We start from the raw sequence: 19677 nt of genomic DNA, 5'->3' as shown, positions 1-19677 counted from the left end.
AAAAGTGGTTCAACTCCCCTGCATCGCCTCTACTTGATATCATAGGATTTTCTTTAATGTATATAATTTTATGATGCTTCAAGACATCGTAGGCAATATCTCTTCAGATGATGCTCTCATGGTAACATGTATAACACCAAGAAAAAGGCAAATTCGGAAGACAACGATGTAGTCAGTTTCTTTTACAGATTGATAAGCTTCCTATATATATATATATATATATATATATATATATATATATATACAGGTTACTTATACATTTTGAAACATCCCAGGACTATACATTCGTATGTAAAATATCATGTCTGCAACCAGCCAAAGAGCAAGTATCCATGGCAACCATCTACTCAGGTCCTTTAGGTAAAATAGTTTCTACGAATTTCTGCCAAACATTCTGGTCAACATGTCCCTCACCACACACACAAACCCGATTCCATATCATTTTGTATTTATATTGTGCATTTTAGGGATTTTAAGCTAATTCAATGTTTACCGTGGCAACTGTCCTGCAACAAAAAATGTCAAAAATATCTTGTTCAAGTTATTGGACCTTTGGACAAATGCTCCAATCCAAACGTTGATATAGTAGCATTTAAAACACATGATTACATACATTTTCCTATATTGAGGGCTGTGTGGCGGCCATGTTGGACGCCATTTCGAATAATCAAAATTGCCCAAGGGTGAGAGCTCCACAACCACCTGAATACCTTTGAAAAGACCCAAAAGATGAATAATCATCAGAGAAAAAAAAACTGTATCAGAGAAAAAGTACTTCGGCCAAAAAAAAAAAGAAAAAGAAAAAAAAAAAAAGGCTTTTGGCTGCCGGACAACTAAATACGGTATAAACAGAAAATAGCATCGAAATTCTCCTAGACACATCTGGAGGCGGTGATAAGAATTTTCAAAATAGATGCAGTAATGTACTCATTAATTTATGAAATAAAGGTAAAATATGTGGGCCCATAAGTAGACATATTCATGGGGTACTCCATGACATTTCATCCCTGCCTGCCTCTGAGTAGTTGTCGTGGGCCATGGGTTCGGGGGATGCCCGATGGAGAATTGTTCTGGTGAATTGGCCTGGAGGGTAAGAAGTTTGATATCCAGAGGTAATAGTTGTAGGCTATCAGGATTGGTGGGAAAGCCCTAGAGGGAGTAATCAACCGGGTGATATTTATCTGGTGGGTAATTGCCCTGCGAAAATTGTCCTGGTGGTATTTATCCGGGGACGGGGGTGTTTTGATTTTCGGGGGAGGGGGTGAGTTGCAGGGGCATCACCAGCTTTTTTTTTCGGGGGGGGGGTGCGTTTTGACAGTAAATGTAAACTGTAAGATTTTTTTATTTGATTTATTGGATCCTGTGTCATCATGTACATTTACACATACTCTGTATATGTACATACATGTGATTGTATACATACACGAATCTTTCGCTATGAAGGACTATACGGGGGTACATGTGACGGTGTGAGATCCTCGACGATGATCAATTTCGCTCCTTCAGTGCGGAGGGTGTGGAAGGGGGATACCCCCTCCCACGGTGGTAACTTTTTGTAAAAACAAGAGTGTAAAAGTCGCGTTTATAGAGCATAGTGAAAATGAAAATACTATATGAAGGACTATTACGGGGGTACATTATGTGACGGTGTGAGATCCTCGGCGAGGGAGCGAAGCAACCGAGCGGAAGAGGGTGTAGGAGGGGGATACCCCTCCCACAGAGGGACTTTTTGTAAAAAGAAAAAAAAAGAGAATTGCATAACAATTAAATGCAAGCGAGCGGGGCGAGCGAGCTTGAAAATTTTGATATTTTACAATCCCAAACTGCGGTTTGTAGCTATATTTTTTCGCTTTGGAAATGAAGGGGGCGCACCGGGCGCAACTGCTGGCAATTACTGGCATCGCAGCATGAGGATAATGGCATAACAATTAAATGCGAGCAAGCGGAGCGAGAGAGCTTGAAAATTTTGACAAATTGACAGTCCAAAAACTTCCGTTTGTACCTATATTTCTTCGCTCTGAAAATTAAGGGGGCGCACAGTGCGCAACTGCTGGCAATTACTGGCAGTAACATCAGGAGAATGACATAACAATTAAATGCGAGCGAGCAGAACGAGTGAGCTTGAAAATTTTTGACACAGTCAAAAAACTGCCGTTTGTATCTATATTTTTTCGTTTTCGAAATTAAGGGGGGGCGCACCAGATGCAACTGCTGGCAATTACTGGCAGCAACATCAGGAGAACGGCACAACGATTAAATGCAAGCGAGAGAAGCGAGCGAGCTCGAAAATGTTGGCATTTCACAGTTTTAAAAAAATGCCGTTTTTAGCTACGCATCTTTTCGCTTTGAAAATTAAGAGGGGGTATCGGGCGCAATTGCTGGCAATTACTGGCAGTAACATCAAGAGAATGGCAAGGCGATTAAATGCGACCGAGCTTGAAAATGTTGACATTTTACAGTCAAAAAAATTACCGTTTGTAGCTATATTTGTTCGCTTTGGAAATTAAGCAGGGCGCACCGGGCGCAACTGCTGGCAATTACTGGCAGCAACATCAGGAGAATGGGATAACGATTAAATGCGAGCTAGCGGAGCGAGCGACCTTGAAAAATTTGACAATTTACTGTCAAAAAAAAACTTCCGTTTGTAGCTATATTTCTTCGCTTTGGAAATTAAGGGGGCGCACAGAGCGCAACTGCTGGCAGTTACTGACAGCAACATCAGGAGATAAGAATGGCATAACGATTATATCGTCTATATCACTTCAGTCAATCAATTTTCCTTACAACGTTTCTGTTACCCCAAGGTTCCACAATTACGTTTTCTCAATTTACTTTGTTTTTGTTATGCAACCTTATTCTATGTTACTAAAGGAAGTGAAATGTTTATGTTCTTTTCAAAAAATGAAATAAATTTTGAATTGAACTGAATTGATTAAAATGCGAGCGAGCTTGAAAATTTTGACATTTTACAGTCTAAAAACTGCCGTTTGTAGCTATCCTTTTCGCTTTGGAAATTAAGGGGGCGCACCGGGTGCAACTGCTGGCAATTTAATACTGGCAGCAACATCAGGAGAATGGCAGAGCGATTAAATACGAGCGAGCGGAGCGAGTGAGAGTGAAAATTCTGACATTTTACAGTCCAAAAACTGCCGTTTTTAGCTATAAATATGTTGTTTTCGCTTTGGAAATTAAGGGGGGGGCGGTGCGCCACTGGTAGTCAAGGATGTCGGTTTATTGTTCATGATTGTGGGAGGTACTATGACCAGCGAGGGGGCGTCGAAGTGACCAAGCGGGGGAAGGATGTCCAAAATCTGCACTTTAGAGCATCCCCTAATTGTTTGTGTGTGTTTGTGTGTGTTGGGAAAGTTGGAAAATAGCCCGTCAAGTCTTATTATTGGCAATACAAGGCATTTTAATATAGACTATAGTATGTAAAGCAACAATCAGTGATCTAGCTTTGATATAACGAAGTGTAAGGTACAGAGATGTAATTCAACATCACATTGCGCAACATTACAGCGACTCTTTGCCGTTCGGATGTTTGTTTGTTTTGATAGAAACTTTATTTTCTGCAAATCAATATACATAAGTTACATAATCATGAAGATGCAGGAAATATACAAAGTAAATTCAACGCAGGGTCGTTTGACTTGCATAAACCACTATACATATAAGTACATAATCATGAACATGTAGGAAATATATAAAATAAATTAAACACAGTCTTTTGACTTGCATAAACAACGATATGAAAGAAATATAATATACAATATGCATGTCTATGCAGCAGTGATAAGAATAACATTTATAGTTAAGAAACGATTATGCAGAGGGCCGCCATTATAAGCATTGCTTGAAAAGATGGCCGGCCCGAGGAAAAGATAAGGACGTACTAGATTCGTAACAATATAAATTTTGCTGCGAAGGTAGCAGGGGATAATAAACTCGAGTGTGTGATGGTGGTGGTGGTGAATGTGTGTGCAGGTGCTTGAAGGTGCACAATGGCAGATAGGCTGGAATTTAGAGTAATAAAATTGGTTTACTGAAAGAGGGGACAATATGCATTGTTACTATCGGGAGACCAACATTAGTTGTATAATTTGTTTGTTTTTACATGTAGTTCGTATTTGAAGTATACTGTAACAAAATGTACTTCTTTAAGTTTGCTTTAAATGAAAACAAGGAGGCACACTGTTTCAACTCCTCAGGAAGAGTGTTCCATGTATCCGGACCTTGATGTCTAATTGACTTTTGAGCAAGTAAAAGCTTCGGATTACTTAAATGAAAATCATGGGAACGACGGGTACGGTATAAGTGAATATGGTCATTGGTTACTAGGGTATTATGAAAAAATGGTAATAAATTTCGAGTGTGTTTATACATAAATATGGCAGTTAGGTATAGATGTATATCATGGGCCTTCAAAGTCTTTAGGGGATAAAATATGGGATCAGTGTGAGCCAAAAAATGTGAATATGTGCATATACGAAGAGCCTTTTTCTGGAGAAGAAAAATTGTGTTCAATTTTGTTTTGCTACTGTTGCCCCATACAATATTACAGTACATTACATATGGTAAAAATAAAGTGTTATATAACATAATTAAAGTTTGATCATTAATTAGATATTTTATTCTTCTTAAAACACCAGTTGCTTTAGATATTGCTGTTGTAATATTCTGAACATGAGTATTCCAAGTTAGATTGCTATCTAGGGTCACTCCTAGGAACTAGGTTGAATGTTTCTCAGCAATGTTTATATCATCAATAAAAATACTTTGAGGGAGGGTGGGTTGGGATTGCAACGTATGAAAGTGTATGTTCTGAGTACACTGCTCCATCCTGCCTATCATTCAGAAAGCCAACCAGGAATCTCGATGAATCACAATCTTTTGTCGGCTCCGGGCTTTTTGAACAATGTTTCACACTATTGATGCCTCTTTAATTATGGTTAAAAGAAATCTTAGAGAAAAAATAATAATTTCTTGTTCACCCTTTCATGTCAATTTCAAAAGCAGTTTACTAACCCTTGAATTACCATTTTGATATTTTGCCCCCCCCCCCAGGTTACGCCACTGATTGGAGACCTATAACGGGGGAGGGGGTGGGCAGGGTATCTTCCTCCCATGCGATGGAGCTTTTGCTTTTTCTGAATTGATAATCCGTTGCACAATGAATGAAATATTACGTATACAGTACAGTCGATAGATAGTAAACACTGTATGTATAATGCATCAGTGCTGCCAGATCCGAGGTGCGATTGTTTTTGTTTTTTGTTTTTTGTTTTTTGTTTTGTTTTTTCCCCCTGGTGCAAAATAAAAATAAAAATTGAATAAGAAAAAAAAAACACCATTATTTAGCGTCCGGCGTTGAGGTCGCTCGCAGACTGAAGCATTTTTTTTAATAAACATTTTTTTTTTTAGGTTCTGAAGGGGGTGCGTTCGCACCCAGCGCACCCCCCCCCCCCCCTGGTGACGCCCGTGAGTTGCCCTATCGGGAATAGCCCTGGAGGTATTAGTAAGTTGTTCGGGGCTAGCCCTGCGATTGCCCTGGAGGGTAACTGCGCTGGGAAAGAGGAAGATTGCAGTGGTAAATCCCTAGGGTATCTATTGGGTAGTAGTTGTTATACCAGGGGTACTAATGCGGGAAGTAGTTATCCCGATTGTAGTGCAACCTTCGTCATTTGTCGGTGTTAGACGCTGTGTTGTCACGGAAACAGTATTTTCAGGAAAAAAAAAATACCAGTGTTTTGCTCCATTGGTCAGGTTTATGCATTGAGATTTTGGTGAGGAAAATCATTTCTAAATAAACTGAACATATCTTTGATCATCGTAGGGCAATGTGTTGCCGTTGGGTGGTACTATAATGACAAGTTTTTTTGGGTTTTTTTTTCTGAAAGAACATAAATCCAATTACCAGTTTTGCTGGATGAGCTAACACCAACGGGTCAGGGTGGGGCATCAGAAATATTCAGTGATTTGTATTTGTCTTTGAATTCACTGCTTTTTTTGTTGTTGTTGTGATGATTTTGATAGTGCTATCTGGGGGTAGTCATCTGTGGGATAGTTATCCAGGAGTAGTCATCTTGACTTCTTTTCCCTAACGAGTCGACTTGCCGAGTTTCAACAACTTGTCATCTTGACTTCTTGTCCCAAGCAAGTCGACTTGCCGAGTTTCAACAACTTGTCAACTTGACTTCTTGTCCAAAGCAAGTCGACTTTCCGAGTTTCAGCAACTCGTTTTCATGTCCTCTTGTCCCAAATGAGTCGACTTGCCGAGTTTCAACAACTTGTCTTCTTGACTTCTTGTCCAAAGCAAGTCGACTTTCCGAGTTTCAACAACTCGTTATCATGTCTTCTTGTCCAAAACGAGTCGACTTGCCGAGTTTCAATAACTTGTCATCTTGACTTCTTGTCCAATGCAAGTCGACTTGCCGAGTTTCAACAACTCATTTCCATGTCTTTTTGTCCAAAACGAGTCGACTTGCTGAGTTTCAACAACTCGTTATCATGTCTTTGTGTCCCAAACAAGTCGACTTGACGAGTTTCAATAACTTGTCATCTTGACTTCTTGTCCCAAGCAAGTCGATTTGTCGAGTTTCAACAACTCGTTATCATATCTTCTTGGCACAAACAAGTCGACTTGCCGAGTTTCAACAACTTGTCATCTTGACTTCTTGTCCCTAACGAGTCGACTTGCCGAGTTTCAACAACTTGTCATCTTGACTTCTTGTCCAAAGCAAGTCGACTTTCCGAGTTTCAACAACTCGTTATCATGTCTTCTTGTCCAAAACGAGTCGACTTGCCGAGTTTCAACAACTTGTCATCTTGACTTCTTGTCCAAAGCAAGTCGACTTGCCGAGTTTCAACAACTCATTTTCATGTCTTTTTGTCCAAAACGAGTCGACTTGCTGAGTTTCAACAACTCGTTATCATGTCTTTGTGTCCCAAACAAGTCGACTTGCCGAGTTTCAATAACTTGTCATCTTGACTTCTTGTCCCAAGCAAGTCGATTTGTCGAGTTTCAACAACTCGTTATCATATCTTCTTGGCACAAACAAGTCGACTTGCCGAGTTTCAACAACTTGTCATCTTGACTTCTTGTCCCTAACGAGTCGACTTGCCGAGTTTCAACAACTTGTCATCTTGACTTCTTGTCCAAAGCAAGTCGACTTCCCGAGTTTCAACAACTTGTCATCTTGACTTCTTGTCCCTAACGAGTCGACTTGCCGAGTTTCAACAACTTGTCATCTTGACCTTTTGTCCAAAGCAAGTCGACTTTCCGAGTTTCAACAACTCATTTTCATGTCTTCTTGTCCAAAACGAGTCGACTTGCCGAGTTTCAACAACTTGTCATCTTGACTTTTTGTCCAAAGCAAGTCGACTTGCCGAGTTTCAACAACTCATTTTCATGTCTTTTTGTCCAAAACGAGTCGACTTGCTGAGTTTCAACAACTCGTTATCATGTCTTTGTGTCCCAAACAAGTCGACTTGCCGAGTTTCAATAACTTGTCATCTTGACTTCTTGTCCCAAGCAAGTCGATTTGTCGAGTTTCAACAACTCGTTATCATATCTTCTTGGCACAAACAAGTCGACTTGCCGAGTTTCAACAACTTGTCATCTTGACTTCTTGTCCCTAACGAGTCGACTTGCCGAGTTTCAACAACTTGTCATCTTGACTTCTTGTCCAAAGCAAGTCGACTTCCCGAGTTTCAACAACTTGTCATCTTGACTTCTTGTCCCTAACGAGTCGACTTGCCGAGTTTCAACAACTTGTCATCTTGACTTCTTGTCCAAAGCAAGTCGACTTTCCGAGTTTCAACAACTCGTTATTATGTCTTCTTGTTCCAAACGAGTCGACTTGCCGAGTTTCAACAACTTGTCATCTTGACTTCTTGTCCCAAGCAAGTCGACTTTCCGAGTTTCAACAACTTGTTATCATGTCTTCTTGTCCCAAACGAGTCGACTTACCGAGTTTCAACAACTTGTCATCTTGTCTTCTTGATCCAAGCAAGTTGACTTGCCGAGTTGCATTAACTCGGCTTCTCGGTATTTAACCTGTCTTCTCGTCTTCTTATCTCGACAACTGGTTGGCACTTCTAAGCTTCCGTATCTTTCAGTCGTGTAGCGAAAACTCCCAAGTGTCGTGTGCTGTGAAACCATCTAAATGGTAAATGGGGGGAGGGGGTGGGTTTCGGTACTCAAATTTTCCTCTTTATTACAAGGGTAATATTGCCTTTTTCTCACTCAGTTTCTGTCCATAACAGATTTAGTTGTTATCGTTTTTTGACATTTTCCCAGATATTCTATCAAATATGCGTATACGAGATATTTTCATTTCAATCTAAAAAATGCATCAGTTCCCCATTATAGCTCGTACGGGAATGGTAGGGACAGCCCTCTCCCATGCCTTTCCCCTGCATGAGCTCCCCCCCCCCCCCCTGCATAGACTATGGCTACACATTAAAGATTGACAAGACATTTCCATGATATTCGTCAAAATGAGTGCACCAGATCGTTTATCTGCAATCATAAAATTCAAAATCTCTCTTGTGCAGGAGGGGGAATAGGGCTTTACCTCTCCTCCTCTTTCTTGGTCTCCTTCCACAGACTTTGTATACTTCTCTGATCGACAAATGTCCATTTCTTCAAACAAAAGTGTGCCCCAGATCGTTGAATTTTAGTCCAAAAAATGAAAAAGCTCCCTCGAATTTGGATTATGGGGAGGGGTGTCCCCAACCCTCCCATTGCTCGGTCCCCTTTAAAGACTCATATACCCTTTGGGAAATGACAGTTTTCGTATATTCCACGATAAGTCTGCATCAGATCGTTTTATTTCAACTGTAAAAAAAAAAACATGCACAGCCACCCCACACCCTCCCCCTCATTAGACCCAGTACAGAATGATGACGCACGCGCGGAATAAGAGCTGGTTTAGCTATTATCACTTTCTTGAAAAGGCCCTATATTTGTTAGGGTGCAAGTCACGAGAGCGACACCCACGAGTCAAACAGCCCACGAGTTATACAGCCCATGAGTTCGACAGAAAGCAAACAAGGATCACGAAACCGACACATATATAGCCCCATGTTGTATTTGTCTATCTCGTGGGCTGTTTTTGCCTAGTGTCGAATTTATGGGCTTTATTTGCCTAGTTTCAAACCAATGGGCTCAATGACTCACGGACCTGTTTTCAATGTCGAACTCGTGGGCTGTGTGATTCGAGAGTGCCGGTCGTGTGGGAGAACCACATTTGTTCCCCTTTTTTTCTGAAAAAAAAAACACTCTGAATATCTCACCTGAAATTTGGACCACATTGCTGAATTTCAGGTCTGAAATAGAAAATCACCGTCGTGTACAATTGGTAGGAAGAATATCCCCTCCTACATCCTCGTGTTCTTTTTTTTTTTTTTCGTTTTTTTTTTTCGTCTGATTGTTTACCAGACAATGTTCGTGATATTAATTGTAAATACAAAATCTCCCTCGCGTCGGAGGGAGCATATCCCCTCCTACACTTCCCGCTCCTCCCCCCCCCCCCCCACATATTCCCTGAATGTAAACTTTCTATTCATTTTGATAGGTATAAAAAATCGAATATTTCTCAAAAGGATGCACCACAATTTTAAATTTCAAGCCTGAAAATGCAAACATCTCGCTCATGTCGGAGGGGGTATTTTCCTTCCCACATCCATCCCCGCACGTGTTCCTAACTTCTTCTTCTTCTTCTTCTTCTTCTTCTTTTTCTTCTTTTTTGATAGAAACAGAAGTCGAATATTTTTTAAAAGGGTGCATCAGATCCCTGGATTTCAAGTCTGAAAATGGGGTATTCCCTCCCATCCCCATCCCCATCCCCCTCCCCCCCCCCCCCGTCCGTTCGGTTGATCAGCTCCCTTGCACATACTAGTATCTTCCAAATTTTTGCCCTCCTCCACCCCCCCCCCCCCCAATCATGTAACGGTTCGACGCACCTATGAATGATTGCTTAAATTAGCTGAATTGAAGAACATTTATAAATCCGGTACAAATAAGAATTATACACCTATAAATATCCATATTGCCATTTTGTAAATTTCATTGCACTCAATCATTGTACGTACACATGTGCGCGCATGTGCGTAGGGCCTATCATGGGTTTGTATTCCTATGTTTATTGCTATCTCCGATCACCGGTGCCACCACCACACCCTCCACCCCCCCCCCCCCCCCCCCAACTCCTCGGTACGGATTTACGCCAGTGCTATTGCTTTCCATAATTATGCTACATTGGGTAAATTTAGCACACAAGGGGTGACAGTTAAAGGGATGTCTGGGGCGGTGTCAATAATTTATGGCACCCGTTTCCCAACCTGATATTTGGTCAGTTTTCTTTGTTTTTGGTTAGATTTTTGTTTGGTTTGTTTGTTTGTTTGTGTGTGTGTGTTTTTTTTTTAAGATAATCATGTACAGGTGCATCCATTGGCTCGTGGGGTATAGATTGGACCGACTGGGGGGAGGGGGTGGTCTGGTACCGCGGTCTGGCAGACGATTCCCGAGCAAATATTTTTGTAGTTCTTATACATTGTCATTACACCAATTCTTTCTTCTGACCATGGACCAACGTAGGTCCATGTTCTGACAAAGTTTGGTCTATGGGCTCCATGGGGTGAATCAAACCCGCCGTGGTGTTGTTTTTTCTTCTGTTTTTCTGAGGGGGGTGGTCTAAGATAAAGGGGTCTGCCACCCATTTTCCCACCAGATATTTTGACTTCTTTATATTCATGTCATAGAGCTTTCTTCTGACCAAGTTTGGCCAATGGGGTAAATAAACCAGCCCGAAGGGGGAACTTTTTTTGTTTTGTTTTGCTTTACGTCTTGCTTTGCTTTGCTTTGCTTTGCTTTGTCTTTGGAGGAGAAGGGGGGTCCTTGGAGACGAACCTACCCTCAGGGTGCATTTTTTTTTTTTACGAGGAGGGAAAGCCCAGTAACTATGAGGGGTAAAACATTTTGAGCTAAAGGGGTAAATTGAGTAGTCGCAGGCTCTTGCTCATTTCGAAACACTGTACCTAAATAATAAGCATCAAAATAATTAAAGGATTTAACTCACCTGAGGCCCACTTCCAGTTCCTCCCGGTTTTTGCACCGATCCAGTAGTTGTCATTGTTCATCATGTTCTTTAAGAAAGTACTAGTAACATTGTCTTTGGAGAGCGCCAAGTTCCCTTCTTCGTTTTTGCATGATTTAAGAGCATCTTCCCAGCTGTATCCAACAAACATTTCTGACGGAAAAACCTTGAAGCACACATTGTTGTGCTTCATATAACCACGGGGGCAGTCAACTGGAAACAAGCAAAATAAATATCACGGACATTGCTAATACGGTAGTATTAAAAAAAAAAGATGTATAAAAAAATGTGGATAATCTGCTTTAAGTATTAGACATAATTTTTTTTTTTTTGGTAAAATAGAACTAATAAGGTCCTCATGGATTGTTTTCATATTTTAGTTTATTACATTTCATGTAGTAGCTGCTCAGTAAACTCACTTGCACAAGCTGCCCCGCTGAATGTCCACTTCCCATCGGTCCCACATTCAGTCTCTGAAGGGTCTTTAAGTGTTGAAGAGTAAGCTTTGTCACATACATAGGACAAGTTTGTTCCTTGGAGATAGCTATGCTGGCGCCTTCCGCGTATTGATCCGTGGGCAGGAATGGGTGGATCAGGGCATGATACTTCTGGTGTCGTAAAAAACGAAACAATTTTGTCATTTTATTCTTATAAAAGAGAAATATGGTACGGTAGAATGATCATAGACATCATTTTTAAGTTTCACATTACGTGTTTCATATTTCACCTTTCATTCTCAATTTCCTGTTGCATCTAAGTTTGGCTTATGTAAGGACTATGATTACATCACTGCCATGTTGATAATACACTTTTATGTTTCTTTACCCTTGACGAGTAGAATATGATTTCAGACACTCAATAAGCTTTTCTTATGCATTTTTGACAATAACATTGTCAAAAATGTCATAGATTGAACGTGTCATCATACTTTAGAACGTACCGATGGGAAGTCAGAATTTATGTGTCCTATAGAGACCACAAATTAATAAAGCCAAATTGTCAATTATAGTAATTGGGAGTGTCGACGTGCCACTGTCTGATTCTGTAGTGAACCTATAGGAGTAATGTTCTATCTGTTGTTGTCTATGCAACTATTGTGTCATTTTGTATCTTTTTTTTCCGTAATTTAGGATTCGCTTTTCTTCAGGAAATACTTTAATCAGTCTGCTACCGAGAATCTTGTCGAAGTCTCTATATCTTGTATATAGATAAGATTTCGTTAATGTTTCCTTTCAGTTTCAATTTAAAAAAAGTTCAGAATTCAGCTGCACGTAAAATAACTCCCTCTATAGAAACATACACAAACGCGATCGTAATACCCCTTTACTCCAATCACCATATGTTTTGCCCATGAAATCACGAATTCTCCTCAAAATGACGTTGCGCATTTTTCACTGAGTCCATTTCACCATCTCCGACATAAATCTTTTCTTGTTTGAATCAATAAATTCCTACTGGCGCTGTGGTCTTCTGATTCTATTTCATATTCATCTTGTCCCAAACGTTCATAGCGCATGGGGTGGGTCGCTTTTTTTTTCTAATGCAGGTCCATTACTTTAGAAATAGTTGCCATAGTATATTCTGAAAAGTCATAACATTTTATGCATTCAAAAGGAAAATAAAACCACATCTCTTTAGTTTTGATGTAAATGGTTTGTCTTTTTTGTTTGGTTTATTTGTTTGTTGTAAATTGTTCCATCAGCGATGGCTGGGTGTTTTCAGTTGCCTGACTAACGTTGCCCTCCATAGCAGTCAGACGAGGCTGAACATCTCAGTCAATTCCGTAGTGGAAGAGGTCAAGGTGGCAAAGGCTAGATCGCTAATGATGCTGAGAGTGTGTCACAATCCGATCATCAAGAATTATCAGCAAATGGTGAAGTCAGGCAGAAAATGGCGTTCAGATAGCAATGGAGGAGACCGAGTGAAAGCTAAAGCATAATGAAATGGTTGGTGCAACTCAAACAGGTCGTTTGGGTCTGGGGTGGACCTTGACCAAGGGGTGGTAAACAGCACTCTCCTTCAGTCAAGGAGCAACGTGATCTTTTTATGCAGGAGATTCAGGAGACTGAGGAGTAGAAGATATTGACCAGAGCGGTAAAGGCCAGGTTCAACAGAGTTTCTGTACTAAATGGGAAGAAGTAGAACTCAGGAAATTAACATGGTGTGTATAATGGTAAATGGAGCCGTGCATTTCGGATCTCTTTTTCTTGCTCGATGAGAGTATGACCTTCTGCCTACTCCACTTAACGTTACCAAGAACTACAATGAGCATAACAGGTGTGTTGCTTGTGGAAGGAGATGAGCCCTCCAGCATATTCTGAGTGCCTGTGAGGTCAGCATGTGGATGTAGAATGTACACATAAAGACACAATCAATCCTTGAAGGTCAATGTGGCTTCTGTACAGAAGATCAATATGACCTGCCACAGTTCACTGCGTAATACCTAGTGTTGCTAAGCTCCAGCATGTTAACCAGGGACCAAGCCAAAGTCCAAATCACTCGTCCTAGCATCCTGCCTTCAGCGCACGACTGACATGTCAATGCTGCTCTGGACGGGAAGGATGGTCTCCACAGTATATGGCGCTCATCAATCTAATCCAGACATAGTATTGTGGGCTGACTCGGTCAAGGAGATGTTCGGAGAGATGATTGTCCCATTAGAGAACAAATATTGACTACCCTTTTGAACATAAGCTTACGAAATGTTTATCAATGAAGATCAAGCTGTTTTTCTCGTGCCTAGTACTTTATGAAAAGATTGAAGTACATTGCTTTTAATGATCGGTTCGTTATTCCAGACGTCAGGTGCGTAATGTCTGATTGATTTCTGGGCTAAAACAGTTTTGGAGTTTAGACGTAGTCTATATATTGAGAGTTATACTGTACTTCTGTACTAATACACGTGATTTTCTTCCATGCAGTCAAACACAAATGTGTGTGGCTTTTTTTTTTCAGTCTGTTGATTTTAACCATTAATGCAGCGGAACATAATCGTAACTGCGCATAATTATATTTCTGCAAATTTCTGATTGGCTGTATGTGACACAGGTCTATTATGTTCATTTCTTCACGTTCCCATTCAAACTGCATCAAATGTTGAAGAAGACAAGTATTCGATAATTGAAAAGACATTCGTTATCGTTTCAACATTCTACTATGAACACATCGGTTCTCAGACAGTCATATTTGTTGATGTTACTTGAATCTCCTTGAGGAAGAAAAAAAAAGGCCACGTTTGGCCGGTATCGGAATACACTGTTGATTCTATACTGGGCTCAGTTTCAGATGCTATAGTATTTCATAATTGAGTGTAGGCCCATAGACAATTTACAGGCAGGCATACTTCCCCGTGGATTACGATTAATTGGTCCATAAAATCGTTAGCTTGAAATCAAATGGTGTCTTCTGATTTGCTTTCCAATCCCTTCCTTGTAAGAACAGAGTGCTGATGAATCATATCGTCATAGCAACAGCACATCGATCCTTGCGTGACGTCATAATTTAGGTTCCCTAAATATCGCCGTCAGATCGGGTTCTGGCGTTCAGAAAGGGGAGTCAAAAAACCACATCTCCATCGTACTAGAGTACGTTTTAACGTTTTGTAACTTAATTATTCTTATTCCTAGAGACTTAGGTTTTCAAATAAACATCATTATGATAATTCACTTTATCTTTGAATATCAAGTTATTTTCTTTCGAGCCCAGTACGTTGAAGGAAACGATAATTAAAGTGCATTGCTTTAACTAATCGAGTAGGTTGTTCAAGACGTCAGGTGCAAAATGTCTGATTGATTTCTGAGCTAAAACAGTTATTGAGTTTAGCCGTAGTTGTTATCGTTCTTGCATGTACTTTAAACGTATGTATTTTTTATATCAGTCTTTGGATTTGTTTTTTATTACAGCTGAAAATATACATAATTGTCAATGCGCTCATTTCTGCAAATTTATGGGCCTACATGGTTTACGTCTTCTCAATCACATGTGCAATTTACATGTGCAATTCAGCCTTTGGCTGCCAGACATGATTTTTGATAAAACCTGTTCAATTCAATTCAAGTCAATTATTTTTGGGACTGAGACAGACATTAAGCCTATGTTATTCGTTTTCAAGTTCCTTTTCACAATGCAACGAATGAAGAAAAATATTCAATCCTTGAAAAAGACTATCGCTATCTTTTCAACATTGTTTTTCAGACAGTCATGCTCTTTGATATTGTACTCGAATCTCCTTCAGGAAGGAAAGGCCACTTTCGTTCGTATCTGATTACACTCTTACTTCGTCAAATGTCTCGGTTTCATACAGAACAGTATTTTTATGACTGTGGATGGGGCCATAAATAATAGGAAGGCGGGCATATACCCACTTGAAAGTGATGAAATAGTTCTTAACGTCATTACAATGATATCGAATACATTATGTGCATGTTGCAATGAGGTACAGTTTGCCATTTTGATAACACTCTGTATAACTGTTCCTCTATGTGCGACAATAGTTTCTTTCCTGTAGGTATGTGTATGTATAATGGCCACATTTCTTTTGATTTCATGTCACACAGCCTATAAGATGGTCGAATGAGACATGCTTCAATTCCATCATTGGCTATCTTGCCCTTGATGTTTTTTTTACCAATGAATCAAAGCGTGCACAAATTATACACGCACACCAGACCTGTGGACAAGAAATAAACGTAGCACACTGAATGTTGGGGGACAGGGTGTTTTGGACAGATCGTATCATTTGTGTAATTTTACGTGTTTTCTCACTAACTTTACCAATGCAGCTTGCTTGTTTGCACTTCTATCAGATTGTGCTTTAATACAAATATTTCTACTCTTTTTGAGAGCAAATATTTCTTGTATTATATAGTATTGAATGGATTAAATTGGAACCACACAATACAAGGAAAATTAGCGACCGTTTGAAAATAATGTGTGATGTTGAAAACTGAAATTTTTCTGAACCATGAACTTCCTGACGAGAAATTGTGTCACGAAGAAAGAAAGAAAGAAGAAAACAAAAATTGGCTGAAATTTATTCAAATACATGGGGGAAAAAGAAAATGTGATGAGAGAAAACTCTAGTAAACATGACTTAATTACAAAAACGCGTAGCAGAACGAACAAAATTCGTCAAAATGCATTTGAAGGTTCAAAGGTTTTGAACTCTTGTTTTATATCGAAAAGACAAAACACAGACGGTTAGTTAACTCTCTGTGTGCCAAGGTGGAAACCCCCTGTGTGCCACGTTATTCTGGGACACGAAGGTAGACATGCTTTGAGAAAGAATTCTGTTCTTCCAATTTGTATAACTTCTGCAAATTTCTGTTGAGCTGGACATAATAGTGAGCAAAGTTTAAACGAATGCCAAACTTTGCTTCGATACAGATTGTATGACAAATCTATTTTCAATTTTTCTTTTGAATGACCAGTTTGCTACACTACTGTGAAGGCATGACTTTTGCACATAGAACCGTGACAGAAACTTAGAATGTACATGCAAATCTAGTTGGGAACACCGCTTGGTAGTCAATCACCACATAGAATGCCAGCCCTGTGTGAGAGGAACAAAAGCGCGAGAAACGCTTTCATTGTACCGCGGGATTAGCGATTTATCGATCGGTTTTGGCGGCTTTGTTTGTTGAGCAGAATATGGGAACTTGGCACACCGTCGACTGAGTCGGACGTGCGAACGTGGCACATAAAGAGTTAATGTATCTCTTTTCAGACAATATTGATGAAATCAAAGTCTAGGCTATTTTGATGAAATTCATTATTGTTGTTAAAACAAAACATTTACCTGTGCAGACGGGATCGGGCCCAAGCCATGTGTCGTTCTGTCCGCACACCCAGACCACCATGTCACCATCCCCAGTCATGACATAGCCAGGGTCACAGGTCCAGAGCAGGAGGGATCCCTGAGGCATGGTATCTTCTACGGCACCCACTCCATCATTAAAGCAATTGTTGCATGGTGGAGGAGGAACGTCACACCTTCCAACCACCAGTCCTGCTTCAGAGAAGTTCGCACAAGTTGTAACTAAGATAATTCTAAGGCTTTGTCACACATATGCAAAGACTGGACCAATCTCCAGCTACCAAAACTCTATGGGGACCATCGACAACCATTTGGCGCCCTACCTTAAAATGTCTGAGCGTCAATTGGTTTTCATTGTCCTTGTCCGTGTTTTTTTTTTTGAGTCATGCCTACAGCTTTCTAGAACATACAGATACTAAGATATATTAGTGCTTGTCCCTCCAAAAAGTAGACATAGTAGAAATAGTACGTATAATAAAAAGAAAATTGTGTTTTGCAGGATGTACTTACTATATTCCGACACTGATATCATGGAATACAAGCTGTATGCCTCCCAATAGCAATCCCTGTTGATTTGTTTGTTTTTAACTCTTTATGAGCCATGGTCTAACTCCTGTGTGTCACATTATTCTGAGATTGAACGTAGTCATGTTTTCAATGCATTTTGTCCTTCAAATCTATGTAACTTTTATGAATTTTTGTAACCCAGGACATGCAATAAGAAAAGATGTACGGAAAATGCCGAGCTTTGCTTTGCAATAAATTGTATGACAATACTCATGTGATATGCTTTTATTTCAAATCACCAATAGGTACATTATTGTAGAGATATGACTTTTGCCCACAAAACAGTGGTAAAAAGGAAGAATTTACGCACAAATCAAGTAGGAAACACCCCGTGAAGGTCATCACCACATAAAATGCAAGCTACATGACACTGACAGAAATGGAATTGCGAGAGACGATTTTATTGTACTGCGGCCTTTGGCGATTTATCGATCGGTTTGGGTAGGTTTGTGCGTTTGAGCAGTACACGTATATGCAAAGTTGGAACGTGGAACCTAAAGACTTAAATGCACTACAGCACTCTGTATTTTTCTTCATGTTCTCCAACAAGTGCAATATTCCTTCCTCTGCTGGTTTAGCTCTAAGCGTGGGGATAAATGGAACAAAACGTGTAAATAGCTCGCATTTAAACTTTCTTGATAGTGTTTATTTTGAATGTGTATCATGTGGTATGTCAAAGCTTGACCGAATTTCCACAACCTTTCCTTTCTCCCATGTAAAGCTGATAGTACAATTTTTTTTTTTAGTATATGAGGCATGTTTCTGCCTATGTGTTATAGTATGCTGTATTATTTCCCTTGAGATGCGATCCATATTATTTATCTCTATGTACTCCTTCCAAAAGGGCAACATACGGATATACCACATGCTTTTCACATCGACTGCGCATAGCAAACTGCCTATCAGAAAGCGTTAGCAAAGATGAATTGCAACAGGTCTTCGAATTCGAAAGTTAGATGCAATGGCAACAAATCTTAATGCCAACAAATTGTAATGCAAACATTTTTTTTTCTTCATTGATAACATTCCCTACGATGATAGTCATTTGAACTCACAGATATAATCAACTTACCGGTCCCGACAGAAAGAATCAAAACTGCTACAAACTTCGACATTCGCTGCAGTATGTATTGAGAGGGAAAACGAAGAAATAAATATTAAACGTTTCACACCAGTCCAAATACAGATTACAAGCGCATAGGGACATTATCACTTTGTGTTATGCGCTGTATAAGCACTGTCAATTATTGTTATTATTATCATTATATACAAATCGAATGGCATTTTCAGCGAAATTCCTTCAGTGGTATCACGTTATATCAAAGGGTATTGACATGCACGGTAGGTAAATTTGTCCTCTTTGTTCCTCGCCCGTGGACGACAAACAAAGGGAGACAAGATATCACTAGACAACCGGGGACGTTAGAGGTTTATAAGAATGTTGTGTCATTCTCTTTAACCTGTAAATTCACGACACTGCAGTATTTCCAAACTTCGCTCAACAATGGCCACACATGCTATGATAGAAGTCAATTTGGATTTCAATTCCACCATCATACTTATTCCCCCCCCCCCCAACAAAAAAGAAAAAAATTCAAGCGAAATTCCTTACCTTAATACTGCAAGATTATCCTACCAGGCAGAAAACATCCGAAAAAAAAAAAAACGAAGGAAAATAGCCCTCAACGTGGACTACAGAGGATTATCAAGGAAGAATAATGACAAGAACTTGGCTGTATGCGTGGGACAATCGAAGAGAGCGCCTTTTCCATAACCAAGCGAGAGATTATCTCATTAATTATGCACACCTCAGGGCACCTGCCACAACATGCTGGCCTACCGAGTGCGCATATAAACGTGTGTGTGTGTGTGTGTGTGTTTGTGTGTGTGTGTGTGTGTATGAAACGTACGTGTCTGTATGTGTACGTACTTGTGGTGTCATGTGTACACGCTTATACAAATTGTCTCATGTACTCATGGGGAAAGATGTATTTTTTTAGTAACCGTAGACATTATAGTTTAAAGACAAATGTGACCCGCTACAACAAAATGATCCTAAAGTCGGGCGAGGTCGATTATTTGAAAATTGCATGACACAATTCCCTAATCTTTCTGCTTTAAATTGATATATAACACGTCTCATAAAAATAATCGGCTGCGGAGATATCGATGTTTAAAAGAGAGCATGTCAAGACG

The 19677-nt window shown here is 39.9% G+C and overlaps 1 protein-coding gene across 6 annotated transcripts in view; it reads right to left on the bottom strand.

The window, feature by feature from the left end:
* Positions 1–19237, bottom strand: part of LOC139731194 (CUB and sushi domain-containing protein 1-like) — a 60258-nt gene extending 41021 nt beyond the window's left edge. For 2 of the 6 annotated variants that reach the window (XM_071642073.1, XM_071642077.1), the window contains exons 1-6: positions 19094–19237; positions 18554–18599; positions 16897–17109; positions 11519–11707; positions 11082–11312; positions 9298–9330 (exon numbers count right to left, since the gene is read on the bottom strand). In XM_071642073.1, the coding sequence (XP_071498174.1) occupies positions 9298–9330; positions 11082–11312; positions 11519–11707; positions 16897–17109; positions 18554–18596 (709 nt within the window). In that variant the 5' untranslated portion in view covers positions 18597–18599; positions 19094–19237. The remainder of the gene's footprint in view (positions 1–9297; positions 9331–11081; positions 11313–11518; positions 11708–16896; positions 17110–18553; positions 18600–19093) is intronic. The other 4 variants (XM_071642075.1, XM_071642074.1, XM_071642076.1 and 1 more) reach the window with 4 other exon arrangements.
* Positions 19238–19677: the final 440 nt, after the last annotated feature.

Source organism: Diadema antillarum, unplaced genomic scaffold (assembly GCF_040938485.1).
Source record: "Diadema antillarum isolate AM-2024a unplaced genomic scaffold, OU_Dant_1.0 seq00000365_RagTag, whole genome shotgun sequence".
Classification (NCBI taxonomy): Eukaryota; Metazoa; Echinodermata; class Echinoidea; order Diadematoida; family Diadematidae; genus Diadema; species Diadema antillarum.
This window is presented reverse-complemented; position numbering and strand designations above follow the sequence as displayed.